Source organism: Primulina huaijiensis, chromosome 15 (assembly GCF_012295235.1).
Source record: "Primulina huaijiensis isolate GDHJ02 chromosome 15, ASM1229523v2, whole genome shotgun sequence".
Taxonomy (NCBI): Eukaryota; Viridiplantae; Streptophyta; class Magnoliopsida; order Lamiales; family Gesneriaceae; genus Primulina; species Primulina huaijiensis.
The window spans coordinates 6,481,527-6,508,739 of record NC_133320.1 but is presented as its reverse complement, the minus strand read 5'-3'; the positions used below and the strand labels follow the sequence as shown (position 1 = coordinate 6,508,739).

At 34.9% G+C, this 27,213-nt stretch overlaps 3 protein-coding genes across 10 annotated transcripts; 1 reads left to right on the top strand and 2 right to left on the bottom strand.

The window, feature by feature from the left end:
* Nucleotides 1–3,682: 3,682 nt before the first annotated feature.
* LOC140958220 (DEAD-box ATP-dependent RNA helicase 37-like) lies at nucleotides 3,683–10,659 on the bottom strand. Of its 5 annotated transcripts, none has more exons than XM_073415596.1 (7): nucleotides 10,421–10,659; nucleotides 9,092–10,052; nucleotides 8,915–8,998; nucleotides 7,582–7,824; nucleotides 5,832–5,999; nucleotides 5,476–5,589; nucleotides 3,683–4,392 (listed from the first exon to the last, which is right to left on the bottom strand). In XM_073415596.1, exons 2-7 carry the CDS (start codon nucleotides 9,812–9,814, stop codon nucleotides 3,892–3,894), a joined length of 1,833 nt encoding a protein of 610 aa, XP_073271697.1. In that variant the 5' UTR covers nucleotides 9,815–10,052; nucleotides 10,421–10,659; the 3' UTR covers nucleotides 3,683–3,891. The 5 variants fall into 5 exon arrangements, with proteins under 5 accessions (XP_073271697.1, XP_073271695.1, XP_073271699.1 ...); XM_073415594.1 differs by having other exon boundaries at nucleotides 9,092–10,044; XM_073415598.1 differs by having other exon boundaries at nucleotides 10,452–10,659.
* A 5,212-nt stretch (nucleotides 10,660–15,871) lies between these two features.
* Nucleotides 15,872–22,557, top strand: LOC140958986 (serine/threonine-protein phosphatase PP2A catalytic subunit-like). The gene is made up of 11 exons (XM_073416649.1): nucleotides 15,872–16,082; nucleotides 17,956–18,012; nucleotides 18,280–18,363; nucleotides 18,453–18,524; nucleotides 19,544–19,615; nucleotides 19,866–19,906; nucleotides 20,610–20,676; nucleotides 21,122–21,313; nucleotides 21,400–21,489; nucleotides 21,581–21,688; nucleotides 22,155–22,557. The coding sequence occupies exons 1-11, from the start codon at nucleotides 15,984–15,986 to the stop codon at nucleotides 22,218–22,220; spliced, it is 948 nt and encodes a 315-aa protein (XP_073272750.1). The 5' UTR covers nucleotides 15,872–15,983; the 3' UTR covers nucleotides 22,221–22,557.
* A 547-nt stretch (nucleotides 22,558–23,104) lies between these two features.
* On the bottom strand, nucleotides 23,105–26,257 carry LOC140960029 (uncharacterized). Of its 4 annotated transcripts, none has more exons than XM_073418132.1 (3): nucleotides 26,092–26,257; nucleotides 24,466–24,840; nucleotides 23,105–23,934 (listed from the first exon to the last, which is right to left on the bottom strand). In XM_073418132.1, exons 1-3 carry the CDS (start codon nucleotides 26,219–26,221, stop codon nucleotides 23,228–23,230), a joined length of 1,212 nt encoding a protein of 403 aa, XP_073274233.1. In that variant the 5' UTR covers nucleotides 26,222–26,257; the 3' UTR covers nucleotides 23,105–23,227. The 4 variants fall into 4 exon arrangements, with proteins under 4 accessions (XP_073274233.1, XP_073274236.1, XP_073274234.1 ...); XM_073418135.1 differs by having other exon boundaries at nucleotides 23,107–23,934; nucleotides 24,466–24,990; nucleotides 26,092–26,196; XM_073418133.1 differs by having other exon boundaries at nucleotides 23,107–23,934; nucleotides 24,466–25,914; nucleotides 25,986–26,103.
* Nucleotides 26,258–27,213: the final 956 nt, after the last annotated feature.

Sequence of the window (27,213 nt, the reverse complement as noted above, 5' to 3'; positions counted from 1 at the left end):
CTCTCACAGCATCAAACTTACATAGATTCTTCAAAGACTTGAAGCTCACATGTCCCAATTTTTGATGTCAAAGGTCTAAATCACTCACCTTGGCACTACAGCAATCATCACCTTCTCCCAGTTGATAGCAATTGTCAGCAGATCGAGCACCTGACATTATACAAACATTGGCATCATTAAAAACTTCACAACTAAACTTAACATGTAAATCATCGTCACATAGTTGACTTATGCTTATTAAGTTCGAATTAAGTCTTTCAACGTGTAGAACATTATGAAGTTCAGAAAGCCCGTCAACATTCAGGGTTCCTTTGCCTACAATTATTCTTTTGGCACCACTACCATAAGTTACAAGCCATCTTTTTACTTTTACATAATCAGTGAGCATTTCTTTGGATCTGATCATGTGGCGTGAGCACCCACTGTCAAAGTACCACGTTCATGTAATGTTAGTTTTTAAAGAAGTATAAATGACATTGCATCGAAGGGTTTGATGTGTTTGGTGTTGTGCAACACCCGATTTGATTGCCAATTCAGGTAGTCAGCTCTTAGTTTATAGCAGAAGGGTTTGATGTGCCCAAGCTTATGGCAGTAGTGGCAAATAAACTGTCATTTTCTTTGCTTTAGTTTAGAAGTTAACACTGGATGATCAACTTTCAAATGAGACGAGGAAACTCTAATTGGTTTCGGCTTTTGTTCCGATACTAGCTTTGAGATTGGCAGAGTCTTCACAGGAGGGTTAACCATTAAAGGGACTGAATTTTCTTCACTTCCCTTTACCAACAAAGTTGATTTTGATCCAGAGTTGGAAGATTCACCAAGTTCATATATGTTTTCAATATATCCAAGACCAGTTCTGCTATCATTTCATATTGTTAGCATTGAGGCAAGTTTTGATGAAGTCGAGTTGAATTTTGCAAGAGTTTTTGAGGAATTCTCAAGATCATTCTTAATTTTGCACAGTTCAAGATCCTTTCTACTCAATAAGATTTCGAGTCGAGACAAACTACTTTTTAGCTCAGTATTTTCTTTTGAAAGTATCGAATTTGTCACATTTCTTTTGATCCAGCCATCGTACAGCTTTTCATACATCATCTGGATAGTCTCAGCGGTAAGTTCTTCTTGATCGGACTCTTGGATTTCTTCAAAGTCTGAGTTTCAAGAGATTTAGCATTGAAGCATAGTGGCTTAGAGATGGTGTTGCGGCCTGGTGTTGCAACACCAGTGGCAACACCAAACGGATTGACTTGCAGTTTGCTAGTATTCTTCAGAATGACAGACAGAGAGGTGAAATCATCTCCTTTACTGGATTCAAGTTCTTCATCAGAATCTTCATCACGCAAGAAAACTGCCATGCTTTTGTTTCTGCGAAGTCGATTGGCACAATCATTTGCATAATGCCCATATCCAGAGCATTCTCTACACTGCACGGAGTCCAATCCTTTAGTTTCTAGTCGAGCCATCACTTCATTTCTCGATCTAAAATTCCCTTGAATAGGTGTAGACATTTTATTTCTCTCAAAAGGGACAAAAGAAAGTTTCGGTGTTGACATGATTTTCTTCTTGTCACTCATTATCTTCAAGTAATCACCGAAATTCTTGGTAATCAAGGAGATTGACTCCTCACCGAAATCAGATTCATTTGCTTCTTGAATTAGATTATTGACGGAGTCATCAGTAGCTTGCAAAGCAATGGCCTTCCCTTTTTCTATTTTCTGTATATCCAAATTCAACTAAAAAGTCCTTAGAGAGCTTATCAAATCTTCCAGATTCAGAGTAGACATGTTCTTTAATTCATCAATGGCACAAATCTTAATGTTAAATCGTTTAGGAAGAGATTTTAATACCTTACTGACGAGTTTTTCATTAGACATAAGATCACCAAGACTAAAAGCTTCATTGCCAATATCTCAGAGTCTTTGATCATATTAAACAATTGTCTCATTGTCTTCCATCCTTAGGCTCTCAAATTTGGAAGTCAGCATCCTCAGTTTGGTTCTACGGACACTTTCAGATCCTTCGCGGTGCTTTTGAAAAATGTCTCATGCTTCTTTAGCAGATGTGTAATTGGTAATCAGGCTGAACATGTTGACATCGACGAGGTAAAAATGACATTGAGTGCCTTAGAGTTAAAATTTGAGGTCTGAATCCATCATTAGTCCATGCATTCTCAGGCTTGACTCGGCTGTCACCATCTGCATCGACAAGAAAGAGGAACGCCATGCAACAGAGTTAAGCCTGAGAAACTGCAACACGAAGGATGCAGACAACACAAAAAGCAAACTTTTTTTGCTGGACTTTGCACGGTGCAATGGTGGGAAGACAAAGGCCGAGGCTCCAAAAAAATGGAAGAAAAGAGGAAAACGAAGAGGCAAAGAAGGAAGTCAAAACCACCTGCAGTGATGTGTTGTGGTGGAGTTGCTCGGTGCAATGGTGGGAAGACGAAGACCGAGGCTCCAAAACGAAGAAAGAAAAGAGGAAAACGAAAAGGCAAAGAAGGAAGCCAAACCCACTTTTTTTTAAAAAAAATTAAATTACTTTCATTAAATAAGGTAAAAAGATAGTACAAGTATAATTACACTGTATATCCCACTGGCAGTGATGTGTTGTGGTGGAGAGCAGAGACAATCCCACATGCTATTGTGTCCCTTGTCTGTGATGTGGTGGAAGTAGGGGTTGTAAAAAATACCGAATTTTCGGTATACCGAATTTATCAAAATTTTTGGTATACCGAAATTTTCGGTACGGTATTGTACCGATACCGAAATTTTCGGTATGGTAACGGTATAGAATTTGAAATTTTCGGTATATACCGAAATAATATATATAAATTCAAAAAAAAATTTTGGTATAAAACGATATATATCGATACCGTACCAAAATAAAGAATTTAACTTTTGTTTGGACTTATCATGTTGGAATAGTCCAAATCAAAGTTCAATGAAGCAACTCGACTCATAGTTGAGAATTTAAACTGTTGAGAAGTTTATCTCTATAGCTTAACCTTACAGCTAGCTAGAGGACTGGATGTTGAGCCTCGACTTGTTGAAAAGCTGACAGGCTTCAGAAATCACAGGACCTCAGACATTGTTGCAAAGATAGCGGATGAAGAAATCGCACATGTTGCGGTTGAAGTTTATTGGTGTTAAATGATGTCTTGGATCTCCAAACACATGTTGCGGTTGGTATTTATTGTCTTTATGGATTTATTTGTATATATCTTTCTTGGTCTCTTTGACTGTCTTGAGGGATTTTTTTAGTATTGGTAATCATTGGTCTTGAAATTACAAGAGAATGAATTTTTTTATATATATTTTCGGTATGACGATATTTTACCGATATCGTGCCAAAGTCGATAAGGTAAAGATATCATTTTTCTCATACCGTTATTTTCGATACGGTATACGATATCCAAAATTTTAATACGATATATCGTACCGACCACCTCTAGGTGGAAGAGACACATGTTGGAACGTTACCAGCTATCGAGACTAAACTGACCAATTTGCCCAGATTCCCTCTTTAATTTCGAGTAGATTTATGTTTACGTATTTACATTTTTTCTTTAGCCAAAAAATATTTATATATCATGGGTGAACACAAAAAAATAATAATAATAATGGTTGAAAATAATTTAAAATATATATATATATAAATAAAGCAATGGAAACAAAACAAAAACTACTTCAATATTGAATTAATTAGTTGGGAGACGAAAGAATTTACATTCAAAAGGTCAGGAATTTTTTTAAAAAAATAAAAGAAAAAATTGCGAGATGCACAACTAGAAATAGAAATGTGATGGAACTAACAAAGGGTACAAACGATTAATGTCAACATTAAGTAGATGAATTATTATTGAAGCAAAAAGGAGGGCGAGGCGAATAGACTTCAGTCCCATGCACTAGTCACACTGGGACCATATCCTCCACCATGACCACCAGAGCTGCTGCTGCCATATCCACCATTAATTTGACCCCCACCATAGTACTCCATTCCGCCTCTACCAAACGAGGCATCTCTACGAAAGTCACGGCCACCAAATCTTCCTCCCGAACCACCCCCTCCGCGACGATTCTTTCCATACAAAGAAGACCTGGCTGCAAAACGGGAAAGCCAAGCCGGAACTTCTTGGTTGGCTTCTTGCATCAAATCAGTCAATGATTTCGCCAGTGAGGCATTGTTCTCGTTAAAGAACGCAGTCGCCAACCCAGATTTTCCAGCACGGCCTGTCCGGCCTATACGGTGGACGTAGTCATCAATGTCGTTTGGAAGATCAAAATTGACCACATGTGCAACATGGGGGATATCCAGACCCCGTGCTGCTACATCTGTTGCAACCAATATTGGTGTTTTACCGCTTTTGAAACATCTCAAAGCATATTCTCGCTCCTGTTACCATACAAAAATAAATAAATAAATGAACAAAAAATACGAATGAATACGTAGTATAAAATGCTACATATACACCACCACTTTAAGCAAAGAAACTTTCTTTGATAGATCATTTGGTAGTACGCATTTTGCACTGATATGTATATTATCATATCAAATAAGACAAATTTTAGGGGAAGTGAAAAATGTTCAGATGCTAATATCACATTTTAGGAAGTGGAATCTCCAAAAAGAACCATTCAAAAAGCACAAAATAGAATTTTGAGACGTCTTGACTAATATTCACTTTCAATTCATGGTATCACTCCAGATCACCGTCATCCATTTCAAGAGAAAAGTGGACATGTATTTACTCTCGTGCGAGTTGGTATTGTGAGGCAGCCAATGAAAAAGCAATTATGCTATTGTGATGTCACCCATGGTATACACATCATGCCATCGTCTGACTATCATTCTAGGGTCCTCTTTGTGGTCTCTAACCTTTAGTGGCATAGCAATGCTTAAAGCATAAGAATTGAGCAGCAGATTTAAACAGTCATTATGTGAGTATTTGATGTTACTTGATCTAAAATACGACTTTCTTAATGAAACTCAACTTGGATGCTTACCTGGAACACTAAATAAGCACATCTTAGACCATTTCAATTCCTTGTTTAATCTTCATCAAAAATAAAAAAATTCCTTGTTTAATCAATTTATACTTGAATATCTCTAAATGGGTGAGAGAAACAACATAAAACCATCTCATGTGACTCCCACATTGACAGTTGTACATAGAAAACATGGGTACAGAAAGGACGACAACCCGATCTAAAAGAAAGTGGAAAGGGAGAGGAGAGCGAAGGGAAGTTGAAAGCAAAAAATGTAAAAACTCCAACGAATTATAAAAAATGCACAAATTTGCTATATTACAGACTCGGAGAAGTATGTTTAGTGGCAGGTGCGCAAATAGCACAAAAAGATTAAAAATCAAATGCATACTTATAAAGTGGGATGTCTAAAATGAATATCCCAACTTCAACATCCAGAAAATAATATAGGCCAATGTACTAGGCTCAAATGCCAACAACTCAAACACACCTGTTGAGTTCGATCACCATGGATGGCAGTGGCAGGGAAACCATTAATGCTAAGCCAATGTTCGAGTGCATCAGCTCCCTTTTTTGTTTCCACAAAAACTAGTGTAAGAGCTTGCTGTAATTCAAATGCACAAAACCAAGTTGTTATACCAGATGGAGGATTTAAAGGAATAATAATCACTTTCAAGAGAAGATACACAGAGGAAGATATGCACACTTAGGAAACAACTTGTGGCATTAACTAAACGTACAAATCAGGATGTGTTTATTTCTATCACTATTATCATATCTCTCAAAATAGCAATGGTAAAAATGTCATTTTGGAATGATTGGATACAATTAATTGCAAAACCGTACCTTGCCATGAACACCATTTGCCAACTGTGCATGAAGGAGGTCCATCAAATGACTTCTTTTGTCTGTCTCAAGCACATATTCAACCCTTTGAACAATTAGATCAGTACTAGAACCAACTCTTCCAACTGCCAAAAACACGTAATTCGACAGAAAATCTGCTGCTAGCCTCTGTATGACAATTAAAAGTTAGGAATATTTCACAAGACTACATAGGTAGATAGGTACAAAGTTATACTTGGCCATGTGTCATCGTAATAAAATTAATGAGATCATATTTTGAATTCTTTAACTAATTGCAAGTCGAGAAATTGGCAAGGCGTTTGCAGGAGGTGAAACAAATTCACAAGTTATAACTACTATGACATGGGCATCTCATGCAACGAGAGATGTATTTAAGCATTCTGACTCCCACACAAATTTACTCGAACGTTGAAGAACAGAGACTGTTCAGACAGGACATATCATCTAGTGTATGCACAAATAATGAAAAATCGGCATCAGAGAGTATAATAAATACATAAAAATCAAGGAACAGCATGACCTGGCACCACATCCTCTTGTCAAAATTTGATGTTAATGTATAACAAATTATGAAAATTTTGTAACAGAATATTCTGGTACTGTTTCTCGAGTTTATTCTGTTAGAAGTCAACTGATCATAAACAGTAGTGTTATAATTTCTGACGTACCAACCTCGTTCTGCATACTAAGGTATTACAAATTTCACAAAAACATAAAGAGACACGATTATTTTACTAAGAAACAAAATGTTTATACAGATATAAGATTTCTTATAATTTTTAGTTGCGTAACCGAAGAACATAGATATCCCACAGTTTCTAATGTTTGTAAATGTCAAACTCATTAGCAAAACTAGACAAATAATATTGGCATAATCAGCACTGCTCATGTCCACCCTCAGCTGGGGCACATTGAAATGCATAGACTAAGAAATTAAGACGAAGGTCAAATTAACTTGCGAAAAAGTACTTAAGCTATTTAAAAGTTATGGATACTTTAGATTTAAACAAAGCAATTTGAACAAGAATATCCATGCAGCCAGCACAAACCATTTTTGAACCTTTTACTTGTGTGATGATGATATTATCAAAATGGTATCGTAATTTAGGCACACACGATTTGTGTGAGAGTGCTAGTTGTCGATAGAGAGTTTTGTCATCGGCTTTTCATCAACTGATAATTGGTGTGATAAGCAATCCCAAATTATGAAATCGATACATCTGATTCTGGTTTGCAAAACAAAATTTCATAAACAAAATCATGTGAACAGGAGGGAAAAACAAAAAGCAGATTATATTATTCATATGTAAATTTTGCGAAAATAAAAAACAAAATGCAAACAAAATATGCCTCACATATAAGTAAGTATCACATTCATACATATAATCATAAAACAAATTGCAGACAAGATATTATTTCATATATAAATTAATTTTAGATTCACATACATTAATATAAAATATTTGGTCGGGGAAAAAGATAAGGAGATTGAAAGCTGGAACTTGGAAGTGCTTCTTAGACTTCTTCTCTCCCTATCCACTATTTATCCATACAGCACTGCTTCTGTGCTTCATGACAAGTGATGCTAATTATAATTGGGGCTACGCGTTCGTGTTCTAACATAAAAAGTTGTAGTCACTTAAAACAGTTACATTTTCCGATTGATTTTTGGTTATTATGATTAGTTAACATCATGTAGCTTAAAGTAATGCTTTTAAAAAAAAAACACCTGGATTTCTTTTGGAAATGTGGCACTAAACAGCAACGTTTGTCTAATACCAGGAGGAGGCATGTCCATTTGCTGCACTATTTTCCTTATTTGAGGTTCAAAACCCATGTCCAGCATTCTATCTGCCTCATCCAGGGCTAAATACCTAATCATTTGCAATGAGACTCTTGCCCTTTCCAATAAATCCACCAAGCGTCCAGGAGTGGCGACAAGTATGTCCACACCTCTTTCAAGTTCTCGAAGCTGTCCATAAGTTATTCACAATATTAGAATGAGGAGATCCAACAGTGTTAAGCTATATGAAGCAGTCTCTCGGGCTCTAAAATTTAGGCAAATGATACAATGAATCTATAAGATTCCTAAAACTAAAAGAAACATTTGCACTCAAAACACGTCATTGGTCAGATCGCGGATAAATTGCGGCAATCGTTAATCTATGTTCTTTATTGTATTTGTTTTTTGAATAATGGTTCAACTTTTTATGAAAAAATTAATAAGAGCCTAGACAGATAGAAGTGATGATAATAAACAAACTTCCATTTCAAAGCAAGCCATGACTATAAATAATTATCAGAATAACTAAAAATAAGTAATAAGGTGTTGGTCCTTATATATACACAAGTTCATAGTTAAATAGCATCATGATTAATAGGTTTAGCAGTTTAGATAACAAAATTTCAATATCCATTGAAAATGGGTAAAAATATGTGAATAATAGATGAATTAACAAATAAAAATAGTATCATTACTAAACAACAAATAAAAAAATATAACAAATGATGATTTAAAAGCTACAATAAAAAACATAACTTTCATAAACATAGGTGGAAGAAATAGTGACTGAGAATGTTGAAAATTGTGTCATTCATAAAAAATTTAGTGCTATAAATATAGTATATTTCTTATATCAATAGACAGGAACATCTTATATATAAAACAATATGGGCCTAATTTTGTTTTAGGGGTGTGTCTGTTTACCTCAAAAAAGGTGCTTCCAAATGAGATAAACAGCCCACTTAATGTTCTCAAAGAACCAATATTGATCCCAAACAGGACAGATCCAAATCAACATAAATTCATAAATCAAGTAAAACAAAATATCTGTAAGATGGGGTTCACAGTTGTTATTCTTGTGTTTATTAACATTCTGTGTAACCTATACTCCAAGGTTTGAAAAAATAAACTCACTCGTGATGGGACACTTAAAACCCAAACAGATAATGAAACATAACACATACATCTGCGAACAGAGCATAAGGGGAAAAGGCCAGACAAATTTAGAGTGAAGTGTATTCAAGAATAAATAACAATTGAACAAGGATAAAAATAAAACCTGTAGATTTATGGGTGCACCACCATAAGTAACAACAACCCTCACTCCAGTTTGATATGAAAATTTTTTAGCTTCTTCATGAATCTGTACAGAGATAAACAGAGTTGGATTCACTCTATAGCATCCTTACACATAAACGTAAAATGAATAACATCGGAAAAGGTAATACAAGCTCACTTGGATTGACAGCTCCCTGGTAGGAGCAAGAATGAGAGCAAGAGGAAATGACATGCGTGGCATGTGAGGTGGTCTTGGAGTAGATTGGCTGCTTTTCATGACTCCACTTATGATTGGGAAGCAAAATGCAGCTGTCTTTCCAGATCCAGTCTGAGCACAAGCCATCAAATCCCGCCCAGCAATTGAAATTGGTATGGCATACCGCTGCACAGGAGTGGGTTTCACATATTTGCACCTCTTAATATTTCGATTTAATGCTTCACCTAAATCAATCTCAGCAAATGTATTCACAGGAGGAGGAACATTTCGACCACTAGTCTCGACCGGAATATCCTCATAAGCATCAAAATTGATCCCAGTATTCTCCTGTGAGGTAAAAGCTTCTTCAGAATCAATGTCATCTGGAAAAGGATTGACCTCTCTCTCCTTCCCGCGATCCCAACTACCACTTCTATTATTCCATCCACCAGTGCGGGTGATTCCTGCGCTTCTATCATTTCTATAACCACCAGGATAACCTGCACCTATGGGTTGGCCACCATGTCCTTGTCGATCATTTCCAGACGCAACACCAGCGTAGGAAAATGGAGCTGCTGGAGCGTCTGATGAAAGAGGTTTGTTTCTAAGATGCGGCGGAACATAACTTGATTTGACACGGGAAACTGCCCCGGTGCCATCACCTGCCGGTACCTTATCAACCGAATCGGCCCATGATGTTGGCATACTCAGAATATAGCACAAAATCAACACTTTCTTCCACGGGGTTAATATTTCCTCGATTCCGCTTCAACAAAATACCTCTTCCACAGTTCAACCCACGGTTTTCCTTGAGAATTAAAACTTTCCAGCACTGAAAATCCAACCAAACACCCAAATGCTCACCATCCCTTCCAAAGCAAACGCACCAATTATCCCGCTCAGCCAAACTGACTTAAAAGCCCCGATGACAACATCTGGAAAGCTAAAAAATTAATCAAAAAGAAAAAATAAACCAAAAGGCAGACATATTAGCATAAAATTCTGATGACCAAACCTTGCCCATGCCCATTTACAGAAGTTCACACACACACACACACACATAAAAGAAAATTAACAGAAAAATCTTAATCGTCTCCTCCCAACAGCCACAAGAGCGGAAAATCCCTTAAAAAATAACCGAGAAAAAAAAACACACCAACGGTAGGTAATAATTTACAGTGTGAAAAAACAAAGCAATCCCTACAAAATAGTGATTCAAAGAGGGGGGGAAAAAGGAATGTAAAGTGGAAAACATACGAGTAAAAATCGCATACAGATGATATCGAGAAAGCAAGTGAAAAGGGTACGTACAATAGATTGGAAGGGAGAGAAAACAGAAAACCTAATTTCGCGCAAAGGATGTGCGATCAAATGCAAATTTCACAAATATCTTCGCGTTGATCTATGTGCGTGTGTGATTTGATGCTTGATTCTGTTCCGAGTAAACGGATGGACAAACGAGAGGAGGCAGCATTCAATTGGGGAATGGAGGCTCGATTCTACCACCTGTGTGATTTCTCCATACTAAACTCAACACGTCTGTGTACTCTTTTTTTCTTTAATTAAAAAAAAAACAAATGTTTATGAAATTTTGAATTTGATTATAATAAGACATAGGGATTATTGACAATATTATGGAATAATTAATTAAAAAGTTTACAAACAGATAAATAATTTTGAAGAAATTTCAATATTTAAAAATGAGATAATTTCCAAATAAGTCCCTCGTTTTATGTTAGAGTCCTAATTTCGCGATCTGATTTTCAATTGATCCGATTTGGTCCTTCGTTTGGTCGATTGGTTCTTCCGTCGAAAATCGATCCTCGATTGCACTTTCATTTAATGGAATGTGTTTGTTTGTTTATTGAGTTTTTGTAATGTGAATATTTTCTAAAAGGACAGACTCAATATTTCAAACAATCTGTGATTTTGTATTGACTTTCGTATTTAAATTTGTTATGCAAAGAGAGATACATTAGTATATGGATTACAATGAAGGAGAAAATTGCATTTATTAGTATGGGGAATGAAGAAGTTAATGACAATTGGAAAAATATTTAATTTCCAGAAAATATATGAAATAATTGTTCATAATTTTGGAGTTCATGAATCAAATTTTTTTTATTATTATTTTTCAAATCTGCTAAGGTACATGACTATAGATTAACTCCAACAGGAACTTGAAGAATTTTTTTTTTTTTTTTTAGAAGCTGCTACTCACAACCTAACCACACAGTCGTAACTTGATGGTTTTTGACGCAAATTCCTTCAGTAACATTAAGCACAACATTGTTTTGTTTCCTATCTCAAGATGTATAGTAATAGATTTATTTTTAAAATAATACATGAGAGGGGCAAAACTTAAAAATTTTATTCAGATATACTAAATATTATTACAATAACAACTTTTTGTAGATGAAGAGAAACTTGTTTAGCTACTTATCATAGCTTAAAATACAAAACACAAAAACTAGAAAGAAAAATATTATAAATTTGTTTGAAAAAAAATTGAAGAGGTTGAATGATGTCTTCAACTTCCTTCTGTCTATGTATTTATAGAAACATCTTCAGATCTGAACCCATACTTCAAATTTGTAAATAATTTTATGTATTATTGTTTGTCAGATGTTGCTGATAAAATCTTATGATGAGTGGTCCTATCAACCACTTGTTAGTAGTTTGTATTTCTGTGATGGTTGAGTGGTCCCTCTTCTATTAGTGGAATAGTTTGAATCACATGCTTTCTTTAATTTTATCGGAGAATCTTTTACTTTTTTGTGGGTCATAAAGAAATCGTGACTTGTGTGGTCTCTCACTACTTGGATTTGTTTATGCATTATGTTTTTTGTTAGATCTGGACTGAAAACTTCTACCCAATCTGGATCTTTCTGGTTCGAACAATCTAGGTAAATTCTCTTTAACCATCGTCCTACATAAGACATATTACAGAATTTCCAGTGAGCTTTTTTACACCCTAGCAGCTTGATGTTCTACATAAGATTTCTTTTCTTTGGAAATATATATTATGCAAAACTTATAGTTTTTCCTCTCATAGAATTTAATAAAAAGAATTCATTTACAGAATTTTTTGATAAAACTTAAATGAAAACTTGAATTTGTCCATCTCGGTGAGACAGACCCATAACCAACATGTTTTTTTGTAGAGATGTCGTCTTCGGTTAGTGATGAAACAAGAAGTGTTTCATTCTCTGGAGTATCCTTGATTAATTTCTGAATATTCATATCTGGTCTTCTTAGCTTGATGAAGTGGAAGGTTTCGTGTGAGCACATTGTTCTGGTGTTGTACTGAAAAAATAGAGCTTCATAATGTTTTTTCTGAACAAATAATCGTTGTTTAGCCATGTTTCATGAACAGATTCTTAGATCCACTTAGGTAGTGCATATATCTTTGAAAACTGGTTGATGTGGTATAGACCGAGGCAAGTGCCCTAAACTCATTTCATGTTTTGAATTCCTTAGGACATGCATTGAGCTTCATCCTTGGAAACTTTCCTGCTATGTCAACCCGAATTGTGGTTGGGTTAATTCATAATCTAGTTTTTAATTTCTACCGGTTCTACTAATATACCTGGAATGGAATTTTTATAAACTAATTAGTATGAACATTAGATTTTCTCTTGTCTGTTTGATGTTTAAGGTTAATATATCCCTTCAATCCCCGAGGTGAAAGATTGACTTGAAGGCTTAAGATAAGGATCTGAAGCTTCAATTTTTTCTTGGGCCGACTCATCTAATGATTATCCTAACGTAGCACTCATGCTAGGGGTACTTGAATCTCATGTTCCAGTATAGAGCCATGTAGTCGAAAACTCTCATTTTGAGAAGTCAGTTGTTTCTCAATAGTCTGGAGGATAGGCTTTTATAATAGAGTCCATAATTGAGTGTAAGCCTGTAAACAACATGTTATTCAATCAGATACAATGCTCTTATCAACTTGTTATAGACCATCCGCAATTTCTTCATTTAAGGCAAACTTGTGAAACTCGTTTTGAAATATTCAAGGTGTTATCTCAAATGTATCTACTTTTTCATGATGGCATCGACATCAGCGTTGTCAATTTCTTTTAAGAAATCTACAATAATATTCTCGTGAGATTTAATAATAACAATATCAAATTATAATTTTGAGATAAAGTTTGTCATCTTAAGAATTTTGTCTTCTCGGATTTAGATTAAATTCTATTTCTCAAGAAAGCTTTTACTTATATATTTTCAACTTTCAAAGTAAATTTCTTAGCAAGTAAAAATAGTGGTCATTTCTCAAAATTCGTTTTTATTGCATATAATTCCTTTACGTTGATATGCATTTTATGGTTTCTTTATCTGAGAATAATTCAATGCAATATATGTAAGATCTCTTTCTGGTGTAAGCTTTGTAAGAATTGTTGTCCACCAATGATCACTGACAGCTGTTAAAATACCAGTTCATCATCGTCTTAAGGAATAATCATTTTTGGAAAATTTTTGCAAATTTTCTTCAGTTGGATAAGTCCCTCAATGTGTAATTATCCTCATATGTGTTTTGCATATTTATTTAATAATAGACTAAACACTTTCATATGTTTTGCTATATATTTTTTATGAAAATCCAGCAAAATTAATAACTCTTAAAAAAATTTGTAGTTGTTTTTTGTTTATGAGTTTATCTAAAAAATTATACACATTTTTCACAATGTGTTCTTGCAGAATTATTTTTGAATCATCGATTTTTATTCCAAAGAATTCAATCTTCTTTGCTGTGATGACTGTCTTTTTTCAAATAAGATTAATCATTCCTTTTTGCATACTTTAGAGAAAATCGCTAAACGTTTAATATGTTCATCCATATTTGTTGATGCTTTTAAAACTTCATCAATATAAACAAACAATAATTTAAAATAATCTTTAAATCTTTCTTAGAAATATTTGGAGTGCATTAGTCAATTTCATTGGTAGTACTTCCCAAATATATTGAACTTGTCATGTGGAACAACTCGATCATTTATGGATAAATTACCTAAGCATTTTTTCCGAATATTTCTGGAATTTCTATAGACTCGTTTACAATAAACAATTCCAGATGATATGTATTGGATAAAACGTATGAAATTTTAGATAATATAATACAGTCTATTACCTTCTTTCATCGGCATTTTTTCCTTGAAGTTTTGATTCGACATCAAAGCTCAACTTAAATCTCGATCTACCAGATTGTAGACAATTCTTGGATAAATTACTCATTCACTTTTTCCTGTACACAGATTTCTTGAGAACTTTTCTACATGTCCTGTAGAGAAGCCTTGATATCTTTGTATGCTAGGGTTTTCTCTCATGATTTTTGAACCATGTTATGAGATATGGTTGTACGGATAAAGGAACTAGATAGATCTTCATGTGTTTCGTGTCGAAACACTTAGTCTTCGGACAGATTCTAATTTTGTTCCATCATATTCTTCTTGACTCAAGATTTCTGCTTCTTCATATATACTCCATCTGATGTAATATCCTCAAACTGGTATACTTGAACTAAATCTTGGTAATGAACTGTTTCTTCAATATCTGAAGTTTGTTTATAAGTGTCTTATTCTCTTTTTATCATTTTCTGGACTATTGGTCAAAATGTGACATCTTGCTCCACATGCCTAGCAATTACAATCTTTAAAACTTTTATTGAGGTCTTCCCATATGTGTATCATAAGATCCACACTTTCTCGTGATGGTTCTTGATAAATTATCCTGCTAACTAGGGTTGTTCACCTTCAGTTGTGTCCATTTTCAAATCTACGACTTTGAGGTTTTCAAAAAACTCTACAAGGTCTTGAAAATCATCGAGACCAATCATTTCTATTGTTTTCATCAGATTATTTTCTCTTGTGATATAGTTTTAATGAGATCGATCATTTCCTTTTCACCGGTTAACGGTTTTCCCACCATCTAGGTTTTTCAGCTTTGCGATTATCAAATTAGTCCATTTCGATATTTTGAAGACCAAGAAAAATCACTGTCTTATTATACTTAAATAGTATTTCATAGTTGAAGTATCAATCAATTAAACTATTCCTTTTTTTTAAATCTAAAATGATTAGTTGAATAACTTTATGGTAAAGTGCGAAAATAATTCGAACTGATGCAATGAATATTTTGATTAAACTGATATATAAAGAATCAGATAAACAAAAAATACGCATGTACGTAAAATAAAAAAAACAACAAATTTATTTCATGAAATACAATATGCTCATTGACGGCAGGGAGCTTGTAGCCACTATCATGTATATGCATATTGAGTAAATATCAGATATACGCAGTAGCTTATAAAAAATACTCACAATTAAAATCGTAAACAAATCAAGTAGAGGATACTTTTGTGGGATTCATATTTGAGACATTAACATCAAATTTCACATGCTCAGTTGACTCAGCTACCATGAAAACAAAATTATGAAATTATTATTTTTATCATGAAATTATTATTTTATGCTATATATTAAATCTTAGACCAATAAAGACAAATTTTTCCACTCCTCAAAATACTACTATTTTTTATTTCATAACAAATTAAATATATAAAAAATTTAAAATTTTTTTATAAAATTTTAAATTTTGGTTTTTTATTTTTGTTAACAAGAATACTTTGGGGAAAAAAATAGACTTGACACATGGATCCATGGTGACGTAAGAATGAACGAGGAAGGCCTTTTCTGTCATTTCCAATCATCTTTGATTTCCTCAACGCTGCTCCTTTAATTTCTTGATTGATTAAAATAAAATCTCCACCTGTTCTGTCTGTAGAGAAGAAGGGCACATGAAAACGGCGTCGTAGGAAAAATTGCAGCGCAAATTCCAAAATATAGGGTTTCAGAAGGATTCGTTGATGGATGCGACGGTGACTTCGAGTGACGGCGGATCTTCTGGAAACCTAGATGAGCAGATCGCTCAGCTCACACAGTGCAAACCCATCTCCGAGCAAGAGGTTTCCTATTGTTTTTAACTTAAAATGCTTTTAGATTGGACTTTCGTTTCAATTTCGTTGAAACTTGATTATGACATTTTGCTTTTCACGAGTTTGTCTAGAATTCCAGAATATGTGATTTGTGTTTAGGGCAAGGTTTAATGGTTCGGATGAGAACTCGAGTGTGAGTGTTGGATTAGTTTAGTTAATCGAAGATCCATTGGGATAATAAAGGCCAGTAGCAATCTTCAGCTGTCTTGGCTCTCATTTAATAGAAGTCACTATATGACAGTTGAAAGTCCACTCTTTTGCCCCCAATAATTTAGCAATATTTTTCCTCGTCTTCTTTAGGAAAAAAAATACTTTAAAATCTGTTTATGCATAGTTTTATTTATTATTTTTTCTCAGAGAATTGAATTCATTGATCTGATGATTTGCTTGTGTAGTTTTGTATGGAGCCTTGTTTGGTTGTAGTTCTTCATTAGAGCTGAGGGTTTTTCGTATCTAACTCAAAGACGTGGTAGGACTTGTTAAGAATTGAGCTTAACATAGCTGAACGGGAGCTTATGGAATTCTATTTCTGGGAGAAAATTGTCAAACCAACCAAAACCCAGTAGGCCAGTACAAATGTTAATGTGCATATACAAACTAACTAAAAACATTAAGATAAAATGGACAAAGGAATTACCGTGTTCACAACGCAGCACTTCATCTAATATCACCAAAACACCTCAAAATTGGTGTAGATTGAAAACATCAAGCTTGGAGTTGGACATCAAAAATGTATGTAGTGTTTTCCCAAACTCTTCATAAAAATATCAGCCAGTTGATGCTATGAAGAAACATAAGCAGTCTTAACCAGCCCAGCTATAATGCAGGTTTTATCATCACCACTCCCATATCCTTAAGTAGACCTTTGATACACACAATCTCACATGTAGTAGCCGCTATGGCCCTATATTCCGTTTCCACCGATGATCAAGACAACACTTTGCTCTCTTGTTTTTCTGGGCACCAATGCATCCCTTATCTTGATACAGAAACCGGTAATAGATCTCCTTGTCATTGGAAAAGCTGCCCAATCGGAGTCATAATATGCTGTGATAGAAATTGAATTCTTTGAGGAAACAAAATTCCCAAGCCAGGAGTGCCCTTTAAATATTTCACAATCCCGTTTGTAGATCCATATGAAAACATTTTGGAGCATGTGTAAATTGTCTCAGAATCTACACAGCGTAGCTAACGTCGGGTCTAGTGATCATAAGATAGATTTAGAATTAGTGTGTAAAGGATCCTCGACATTGCTGGACCCATAACAGAATTAAGCTCAGGACTTGTCAACTTCATATGTCGCTCCATTACAGTATCAAATGGCTTTGCCCCACCTAGTACTGTATCACCTATCAATTAGAGCATATCTTCATAACATATGCTACTTCCGTCCCAATTATATAGACTTTTTTCCACAATGATTAAGAAATTCATTAGAAATATCAATTATACAAATGACTTTCCAATTATATAGGCCATATTTTCTTTTTCTTTTGTCCCATATATATAGACATGTATCCATATTTAAACATATATATTATTTGGGACAAACAAAAAAGAAAATGTGGCCTATTGGGGCCGAAGGAGTATATTTTAAAAATATGTCTTGTGAAGTAAGGCACACAACTTGCGCCTCAAGCTCCAGGACTCCCATGCACCTTAGTGCGCCATGCCCTAAATAACTATGGTTATATGCTTTTGGAGAGATTGAATATCTTTTTATTCTCTCTTGTACATTGATGCAAGTTTGTTATCATTTTTTTGTAGATATCTTGTCTTGCTATGGAATGAGCTGTATCTGCTAAAATATCTTCTTCTTTTTTTTCAACTTATATTTATTTAGGTAAGGGTGTTATGTGAGAAGGCCAAGGAGATTCTTATGGATGAGAGCAATGTCCAGGTGCCCAAATTTCCATTTATTTTCCTTTATCACAGACTATGCTATGATGCAGTTGCTTTGAATTTTACAGGTTTTCTTATTATTTGAAATGAAACGGCTGTTGTAATCTTATGGTGTTCCCTATGATCGTTGGCTGTAGTTTCTTTTTGAAGGATCTGTAGCATTAAATGTTGATCATCATGTTGCCTTTGTTAATTTGTTCCCTAGTCATGGTTAGTGGTTACCATTGTTTTTATAATTTACTCAACTGATTACTTGTTTCTGTAGCCTGTGAAAAGCCCAGTGACCATATGTGGAGATATTCACGGGCAGTTCCACGATCTTGCAGAGCTTTTTCGGATTGGTGGAAAGGTGTGTACTTATTTGCCGTCATCTAGCTAATAAGTTTTATCACCATCATTTGTTCAGTGAATTGTATGTTTATAATATTTCATTGGCAGTGCCCGGACTCGAATTATTTGTTTATGGGAGATTATGTTGATCGAGGATACTATTCTGTTGAAACTGTAACGGTGAGCTTCAACTTTTCACTTGTGAACTTTTTATAAACTTCATGGATTAAATGCGTTTTACTCCCTGGTTATCAATAAAGAGCAAACTCTTGACTATAAAAAAAACAGTGTTCTAAAACTGGGCCTAGGCGGTGCCTGACCGTGCTGAAAAGGTGCTAGACGGCCAGCCTAGGCGCAAGCGGTCCTAGGCGGGTGTAGGTGGGCCTAGGCGGTCTTAGGCGTTGAGTTTTTTTGAGAAATTTTTTTTGGACTGCTAATTTTGGAAAGCCCAATTAAACCAGAATATGATTTAAAAAAGAATTATAGGTTTCTTCTTTTAAATTTTTGGGATTGAAAGCCCAATTAAAACCTCAATTTTTTGGCTTGCATTTGCTCTAACACACTCCTATCATATTTTTTGTTTGCTTACTTCTGCACACATAAAAAAATCGAATCAGGCCTTAAAGGTAATTTATTTCTTTATTTTGATTTCTCTTGCATTGCTTATAATCCTGACCCGCCTTAAGCAGAAGAAGCGCCTTAAGCAGAAGAAGTACGAGGAATGAACCAGGTGTCAATTGGATTTTAACAAAGTTTATAAGCTGTGAACTGAACCACACTTCACCAAGATTCAAAATCATGCTGAACAAAATTTATTAGGTAGTTAGTTTTGGTTTACCATCAAATGTGGCAATGGTTGGAATGCTAAATACATTAAAAGAACTTTTGCTAGTACCTGTCTGGGCCATGTTCACCCCTAGGTTATGCATTATGAGTGACAATTGATGAATACGACCAAGGTCAGTGAATGCGTGCCTATCTGTTTATAATTTTTTTATGAGTTGTGCCTGTTGTGTCAGCTATATAAACCAGATCATTGATCACGTCCATTTTGTGCATGAAACCAATGATAATGTTTATCATGGAAGCATAGAATGTCTCTGACTCATCACCGTTAAGAAATGTGGATTAAGTACACTGATATGTATTTAGGAATATCTTTTCTTCATTGTTTTTATGGGTGTATGGTTACATTCCAGTTATTAGTGGCTCTCAAAGTGCGATATCCTCAACGGATCACGATTCTAAGGGGAAATCATGAAAGCCGCCAGGTATATTACCAAATCATTTAATACCTGACTGTTTGTACCTGGTAGGGAGTGCGATTTGTCACCTCTAATTTCTTAGTGTAAAATATTTAATTGTGGATTGAAAATTGGTCTTACTAGTTTATGATTTTTCCCCCCTCAAATTCTATTATACTGTCGAGGGTCATCAACCATTCTGGTCATTATTTCTCAGATTTTTGTATTTTTATTGTTATTACTTGAAATTTTAAAATTACAACTCTGTTTCTTGCAGATTACTCAAGTGTATGGGTTTTATGATGAGTGCCTGAGAAAGTGAGTTTTTTTTTCATATCTTTTGTTTTTGTGTGTTCTGATGTAAAATGGGTTTATGTCAATTGAGCTGTTGATAAAACTATGTCCGTGACTTTCACTTACCCTTGTTAGTAGATTTATTGTAATGATATTTTCGTGGTTTGTTATGTCGTAACCTCAGACTAGACTTTTATTTGATTTTATTTTGTTTTGAGATTTCCTAATATTAGAAGTTTAAGTCTCTAAATAGCTTGAATTTACACTTAATAACTGGTAATTTTGATGACCAAAAAAATTAAATAACTGGTGGAGGGGTGCTGGCGAAGTGGTAGTAGTTCCTGCAGTCACGACGTATTGTTCATGCATCACACCAATCATGACCAACATTAGCTTTTGGCTATAGACATCTTATGTAAATGTGGAAATATTGACCATCTTATCGTCTAACATTCTTCCATGCACTGTATGCTACTGCCTGTCAGGTCGTGTATTGATTGTTGGTTAGTATTACATTGATGTTTTATTGGGTTTTGGAGGGCACAATATTATTGCTCTTCAAACCTCATTAATGTAGTTTTTTTACTTTTCCACGTGGAAAAGTAAGCAACCAATTGACAATGTCTCTTTTTGTTAGAAACTACCACATTGATCTCTTGTCTATTTGTGGTGCAAAATGTGAGAATAGCAAAATAACATAATGCTGATTGTTTGGTTGCATTTTCAGATATGGCAACGCCAATGTCTGGAAGATCTTTACAGATTTATTTGACTATTTCCCTCTTACCGCATTGGTGAGTATTTTTCATCTATCGATGAAAAGTTTAACATGATCATATTTGTAATGCTTATTTTGTAAAATTTCTAGTATGATTCGTGTGTGGGAAAATGTATTTCCTGATTCTAGTTCGGTAAATATAACCATTACTCTCATCATCTGCACCATACTTTGCTTTCAAGGACTGGTAAATGTTTAGCTCGCTTCACGGTTTTGTTGTGGGATGCACTAGCTTATGTAATTGATAGAGTTGCTTGGAAGAAGAGAATGCGGTATATTTCTCTTTGCTTTTTCTGTGTGAACGAATGCTTCTGGTAACTATTGCCAATTTCTAGTTTTATCAAACCTTTCTTGAAATTTCTACTGAGAAACCACTATTTTAGATACAGGACTCTAGAATTCTCTTAGGTCTTCTATGGGATTCAAAATTTTCAGTGGTATATTTTTATGAACTTCACTAGGTTGAGTCAGAAATCTTTTGCCTGCACGGTGGGCTATCTCCAGCCATTGAAACTCTTGATAACATAAGAAATTTTGATCGTGTTCAAGAAGTTCCTCATGAAGGGCCCATGTGTGATCTTTTATGGTCTGATCCTGATGATCGATGTGGTTGGGGTATCTCTCCCAGAGGAGCTGGATATACATTTGGCCAAGTATTTTTCCGAACACTTTACTCCTCCATTTTGGTTTCTTAAGGTGAAGAATTATGCCACATGATTTTTTCACATGGATGGAACAGGATATATCAGAGCAGTTTAATCATGCAAATAATTTGAAGCTTATTGCTAGAGCTCATCAGCTGGTTATGGAGGGATTTAATTGGGCACACGTAATTCTGAAGATTTTTTTTACATATTCGGTAAGTTTCTTACAAATGAGCAAAGGGGATATCTTATGATAACAGTGCATTTTTGTTGCAGGACCAAAAGGTTGTTACTATCTTTAGTGCGCCTAATTATTGCTATCGTTGTGGTAATATGGCATCTATTCTCGAAGTTGATGACTGCAATGGTCACACTTTCATTCAGGTCCTCTTCCTCCTGCTCTCTCTCTCTCTCTATATATATATATACACACACACACACACACACACACACACACACACACACACAAGCTAGTAGCATCCCCGTGCACATATGTGCTTCTACGATTGATTATTTTTGTAATTATTGTTTAGATGATGTACGTCCTTTTAAAAGAATAATGATATGTTTCTTTTAAAAAAAAATAACGGTACAACTTTACTAAATATATCTGTAGTTTGTATGGATAATGGATGACTTGATATCGAAACAGTTTAAATTTGAAATTATATTGAATGTGAAATTAATATGTGAGATAGGAGTAGTGTGGTTATTTGAATGTTAATTTGATTAATAGGATGGGGGTATCATTTGCATTTGGAAAACGGTCCACACCAAAAGTGAGCAGAATCTTTACATATATTTGTGTGTAACACACATATTCAGCATTTAACTTGTTCCCTGAATGCAGTTTGAGCCAGCTCCCAGACGTGGTGAACCTGATGTGACTCGAAGAACACCAGATTACTTCCTTTGATACATGGTTGCTGAATTCCATCAGTTCCCTGTTTTTTTAGCTGCTTTATGTGTTGATATCTGCGTGAGTCAAATGGTGTTTTCTCCAAATCAGCAATAACTTGTAGGACTGTTGGAGATGCTGCTAAAAAGCTCGGTAAACCTGGGATGCTATTGCTGAAAATATGTTGGCTACCGGAAAAGACGTGACGATTTTCTTCCTCTTTTCCATAATTTTTACACCTCTATTGTTTGTAGGACGACTATATGTCGTTAATCCATCTGATTGTGTTCGATGAAAAATCACGAATCATGTCTTACGTTTTTACTATTAAGCTTTTTGTCGTTGGCTTGTTTAATTAACTTGTGAGGCCATGTTCCCTTGTAGTTGTGCCCCGAATCAGCTTATTTGTTGACTGTAATACGGCTGGCCTCACATAGAGGCATTTGCCCCTTAAATTTCGATCTGAAAAAATATTCTTGAGATTTTAAAATTGTACACATAATTATTATTAATAAAAAAAATTAAATATCCTCCAAATTTCTCCATTATTAACTGATGACGCACGTTTGTAGAGTGAAAAAACAAATTTTTTTCTTCTTTGTTATTATAAGTCATTTATGTTGTTCTTTGTCTCGATTAATCGAATGGAAGATGAATATATGAATGATAGTTTAATTAATTTGTAGAATGTAATTATTAATTATTTTCAAAAAATTTAATGTTGTTAAATGTGAAATTAAAAATATTATTTATATTTCGGTATTATATTTTAATTTTTGTTATGAATGACTTCGGATGGGGGTTTGATACATGAAACAGATACGGGAGACTGATATTGTCATGATACCAAAAGAACATTCACGAAATATTGTTTTCTCAAATTTGGTAAGAGATCTGATTATAACACGCGAATGCTTGGATATTTGTTGAAAATCAGACTCATGTTCACAGTGAATTCATCTAACTGAGATAATAGTTGTATTTCATTGTATAAAATCATATGGACATATACATAGAGATTTCAATCATTTGCTCTCTCTTAAACCAAATGGCAGTGGTTTAAATGCAGCCAACACGACTGCAACTTTACACACAAGAAATCCCATCAATCCAATGATAATGTCTTTTGGTGTCCACTGCACGCCACCGTCCCCTGAAGCATATTTCACTGCTATGGCAGCAAATGCACATACCAAAACAAGGCTTAAACTCATGCCTTTTAATCTTTCAAGAATTTGAGGAAAACTCACTTTCTCCTCCCCTGGAGTAAGTTCTTGCACCTGTAATCCATCGACTGATCTCTGCAACAGTAATAAATAAAGAAATCCACATGTCCCACCTATCAAGAATGCATAAGAATCGTCATTCCCTGTCATAATGGATATGATCGAGGAGCCTGTCAGGATTAGCACTGCATCGTAAAACAACAATGAAAATTTTAAGTCCCAGTATTCTTTCATGCTTTCTTCATTTGAGATGAGGTGACTCTCAAGTGTGGATGATGGTTGTACGGTCTTCTCTAAGAATAAGTTAAATTCATCCTCAGAAAGTTTAGTAACTGAGTAAGGTCTGAATTCCATCAAGGAGATCCCACTTTTTTCTCCAAGCAAGATATCCTCCACCTCGAAGTTGTATTGGAAGCCAATATATTGTTCTCTATTTTGGCCGTTTTCTGACAGAAGTTGACTCTGGCAAAACATCCTTAAACTTATGCCTCCTGTCCTCCATTGACCTGAAATTAGTAGCAAAAGGCAAATAATGATTTAACCATTGGAGTACAATTTTCAAAATGAACTACATTAGAATCCAGAATAATCACATCGGTTATCACCAAGATGGGATTGTCAAGCGCGATTTTGACCGTCATCCATGATTAAGAAGTGCTTTTATGTTTGCTTTTTTAGTTCAAAGCAGAACATTAATTCAGGATTCCATATTCATAGCTTATCTGCAATTTATACACAGGTCAATGACACCATTTTATTCAACCGTCTGAGGGGCTGATGCAGTCAGAATGATAGCATGCACAACACAGCTCATATTTCAAACTTATTGACCGATTTTCTTTTCGAAAGCTTTTGAGCATTGAACCAAGTTTCCTACTTCAAATGACACAACATGACCAAAAAGTAATATATTCCTACAGTTTTCATGTAAAATGCCAAAAATTTGTAACAAAATGAGTATAAATGCTTTAACGTGGCCAGAAAATTGCACTGCCGAATGAAATTGAGAAATATACTCATCATTATGGTAGACTAACCAGATTCCAGGCTGATCCAAACAGCCACAATATTTCCAAGACTAGGCCCTTCAAATACAAACTCATCAGCCAAGCCTCTTTGAAAATGCAAGATGTCATCCATGTCATCATTTGCTGACAAGTTTTTATTTTCCACGGCAGGTAATCTTTGTAAAATGGAGGAACCATTCTCATCAATTAAGCAAAGTAGAACCGAGGAGTTCAAGTCAGTGAGACTTGATCCTCTAATATTACTCGTTTGTAGCTTGACTTTGTACAAGGATTCAGTTTCCCCAGACTTGAAAGAAGCCATCATTTTTTCATACAAGGTATCAGTGACACTTTTCGCTTCTGTGGCTGACAAGAGTCGTATAGGTTTTGCATATCCCTGAAAATCTAAGACAGATTTTGATATTGATTCAGTAGAATAAAATGACAAAAATACAAAGACAAATGAAATAATAATATTTTTTAATCTTTGACTTGGTTAGACATCGATCTTCACATCCCAACCATAGTTCCTCAAACTTTAGCTCAATATTAAGTCTAGCATTGGAACGAGAAACTTGAAACACCTTTGTTAAAATTTGATCATGGACAATATATTTGAATTTGCACATACGTATGTGGCTCAATGCGGCATTGGATGCCCATTGGCCCAAGCAACACGAACCAAATTCAACAAATTTTTTCTAATATCTAGTCTTATTTCTCTTCATTCACGGATCATCAAATATATCAAATCCATGAAAACCTCTATGATGAGGTCATCAGGGGCACACCCAACGGCTCGGCAAGCAGAGCGGCTTCTCCAAATCCATCATGTATTTATGACAGCAAGAACACAACTCCATTGAAAAGTTCGTTAGTGAAAGGAAAAAAATGAAATTCCTTCAAGAGTTCATCGATGAAAGGAAAAATCCCACTGACAAATTGTCATTTCATATCAATTTATTTTCAAATACTAGACTCATAGGCCCGCACCTAATGTATTTGGCCTTTGAGCTATATGGGTTTAAGACTTATCATCCAAATCCATCATGCACGCATGGCAAGAAGAAGAAAAAAATAAGAATTTATGAGTAATCTTTTAAATCCAATACATTTTCAGTTCAAAAGGGCATCCGAAATCCCTTTATTAGAAAAAAAATCGATTCAAATGTTATCTAATCAATTTACTTTCAAATTCATTATAACCTCATCGAATTCAAATCCAATGATCCAGTTGCAGCCTTACTGAATTTCTAAGGCATGCATCTAGTATTCTGCATGCTTTTTTCAAAGCTGGAACTTTTGAATAGTAAACAAGCAATACAGCACGCACTGCACGAGCAACGCCATATCCCCAGCAGGGTATCTTTAAATAGGCTAAAAAAGTTCCAAAGATTTTCGTAAACTAATGAATAAACAAACCAAAACCCTGCAGAAATCGATCGAATTACCTCGAAATAAATAACATCACGGGAATTCCTAGCCGAAGATGAAATAAAAGAGCTAATAAGTTACAAAAAGCCTTCACCAAGGCGCGCGCGCACACACACACACGTGTTGTTTCCTCTTTCCAGCAAAAACAACAAAATATACGAACTTCCAAACTCCAAGAACAAATATAAAAATAGTTGAATCATAAAAGGAGTGCAGAAGTACCTTGATATATGGATTTCTTAGAACGAAGAACAAGAGGAAACTTCTGGAAATGAAAAGGGTTATTCGAGTAAGTTGCTGGGAATTTATTTTGAGCTGATAAGATTAAAATTTTTGAAGAAAGTAACTCCATTTCCAAGAAAACCGAAACACTCAAGGGGTAAACGAGGAAAAAGGGAGCACGGAAGAGTTTATTAAAAAAAAGGGAGGGGATGTAATTTACTTTTTTTTATCATTTTTTAAAATTTGTTTAAGAATTAATTTTTTTATTAGTGTATTTTAATTTTATATATAATAAAATTTATAATTTAATTAAATAAAAAAACTTACACGACTCAATTTTTTCATCTGTCCCGACTCAATCTTAGATCTCATTTCATTCATTGTCTTCACAAAAAATCCTTTTCTTCACAACCTTCCATCCTCTCATTTTTTGGCTAACAATTAACCACGAGTCTACAAGTTATTCATCTGCAACAAATCCAATAAGAAAACCACGTATTGTTAATAAATTTATTTTGAGATATGAAATTTATTATGTCTCGTCAGAGTCAACGAGCTTCACCCTAGGTCGTGAAGCACGGCTTTCACGACCCACGGCTTCACAACCCTGGGTCGTGAACTGCTTCACGACCCAACTTTGGGCCCAAATTGGGTTGTGTGAAGCACTTGGTGCTTCACCACCCAAGTTGGGTCATGAAGTGCTTCACCACCCAAGTTTGTGCTTCACGACCCAAACTTTGGGCACCACCCAAGACCCAAGGTTGTGGGCTTGGGTCGTGACGTGAAGATTTCACGACCCCTTCACGACCCGTCACGATCCATTAATTTTAAATTTTTATAATTAATAAAATTTTGAATGCAAGTTAACTTTAGGATCAAGATACGTTGAAATCTGTAAGAAAATTGTATAATTTTTAAATGAGAAAAAGATAAAATATTTGGTGCAGTACACTCAATTTGGTAATTTAATTTTATGTGCTAAGGATTATAACAATTTCAATCAAAACTGGGTCGAAGGTTATAACTCGTCACAAAATTGGGTCGAGATTATACTCGACCCACGCGACCCAGGTCAAGAAGCCAAAATTATGCTTCTCGACCCATCTCGACCCACGCGACCCA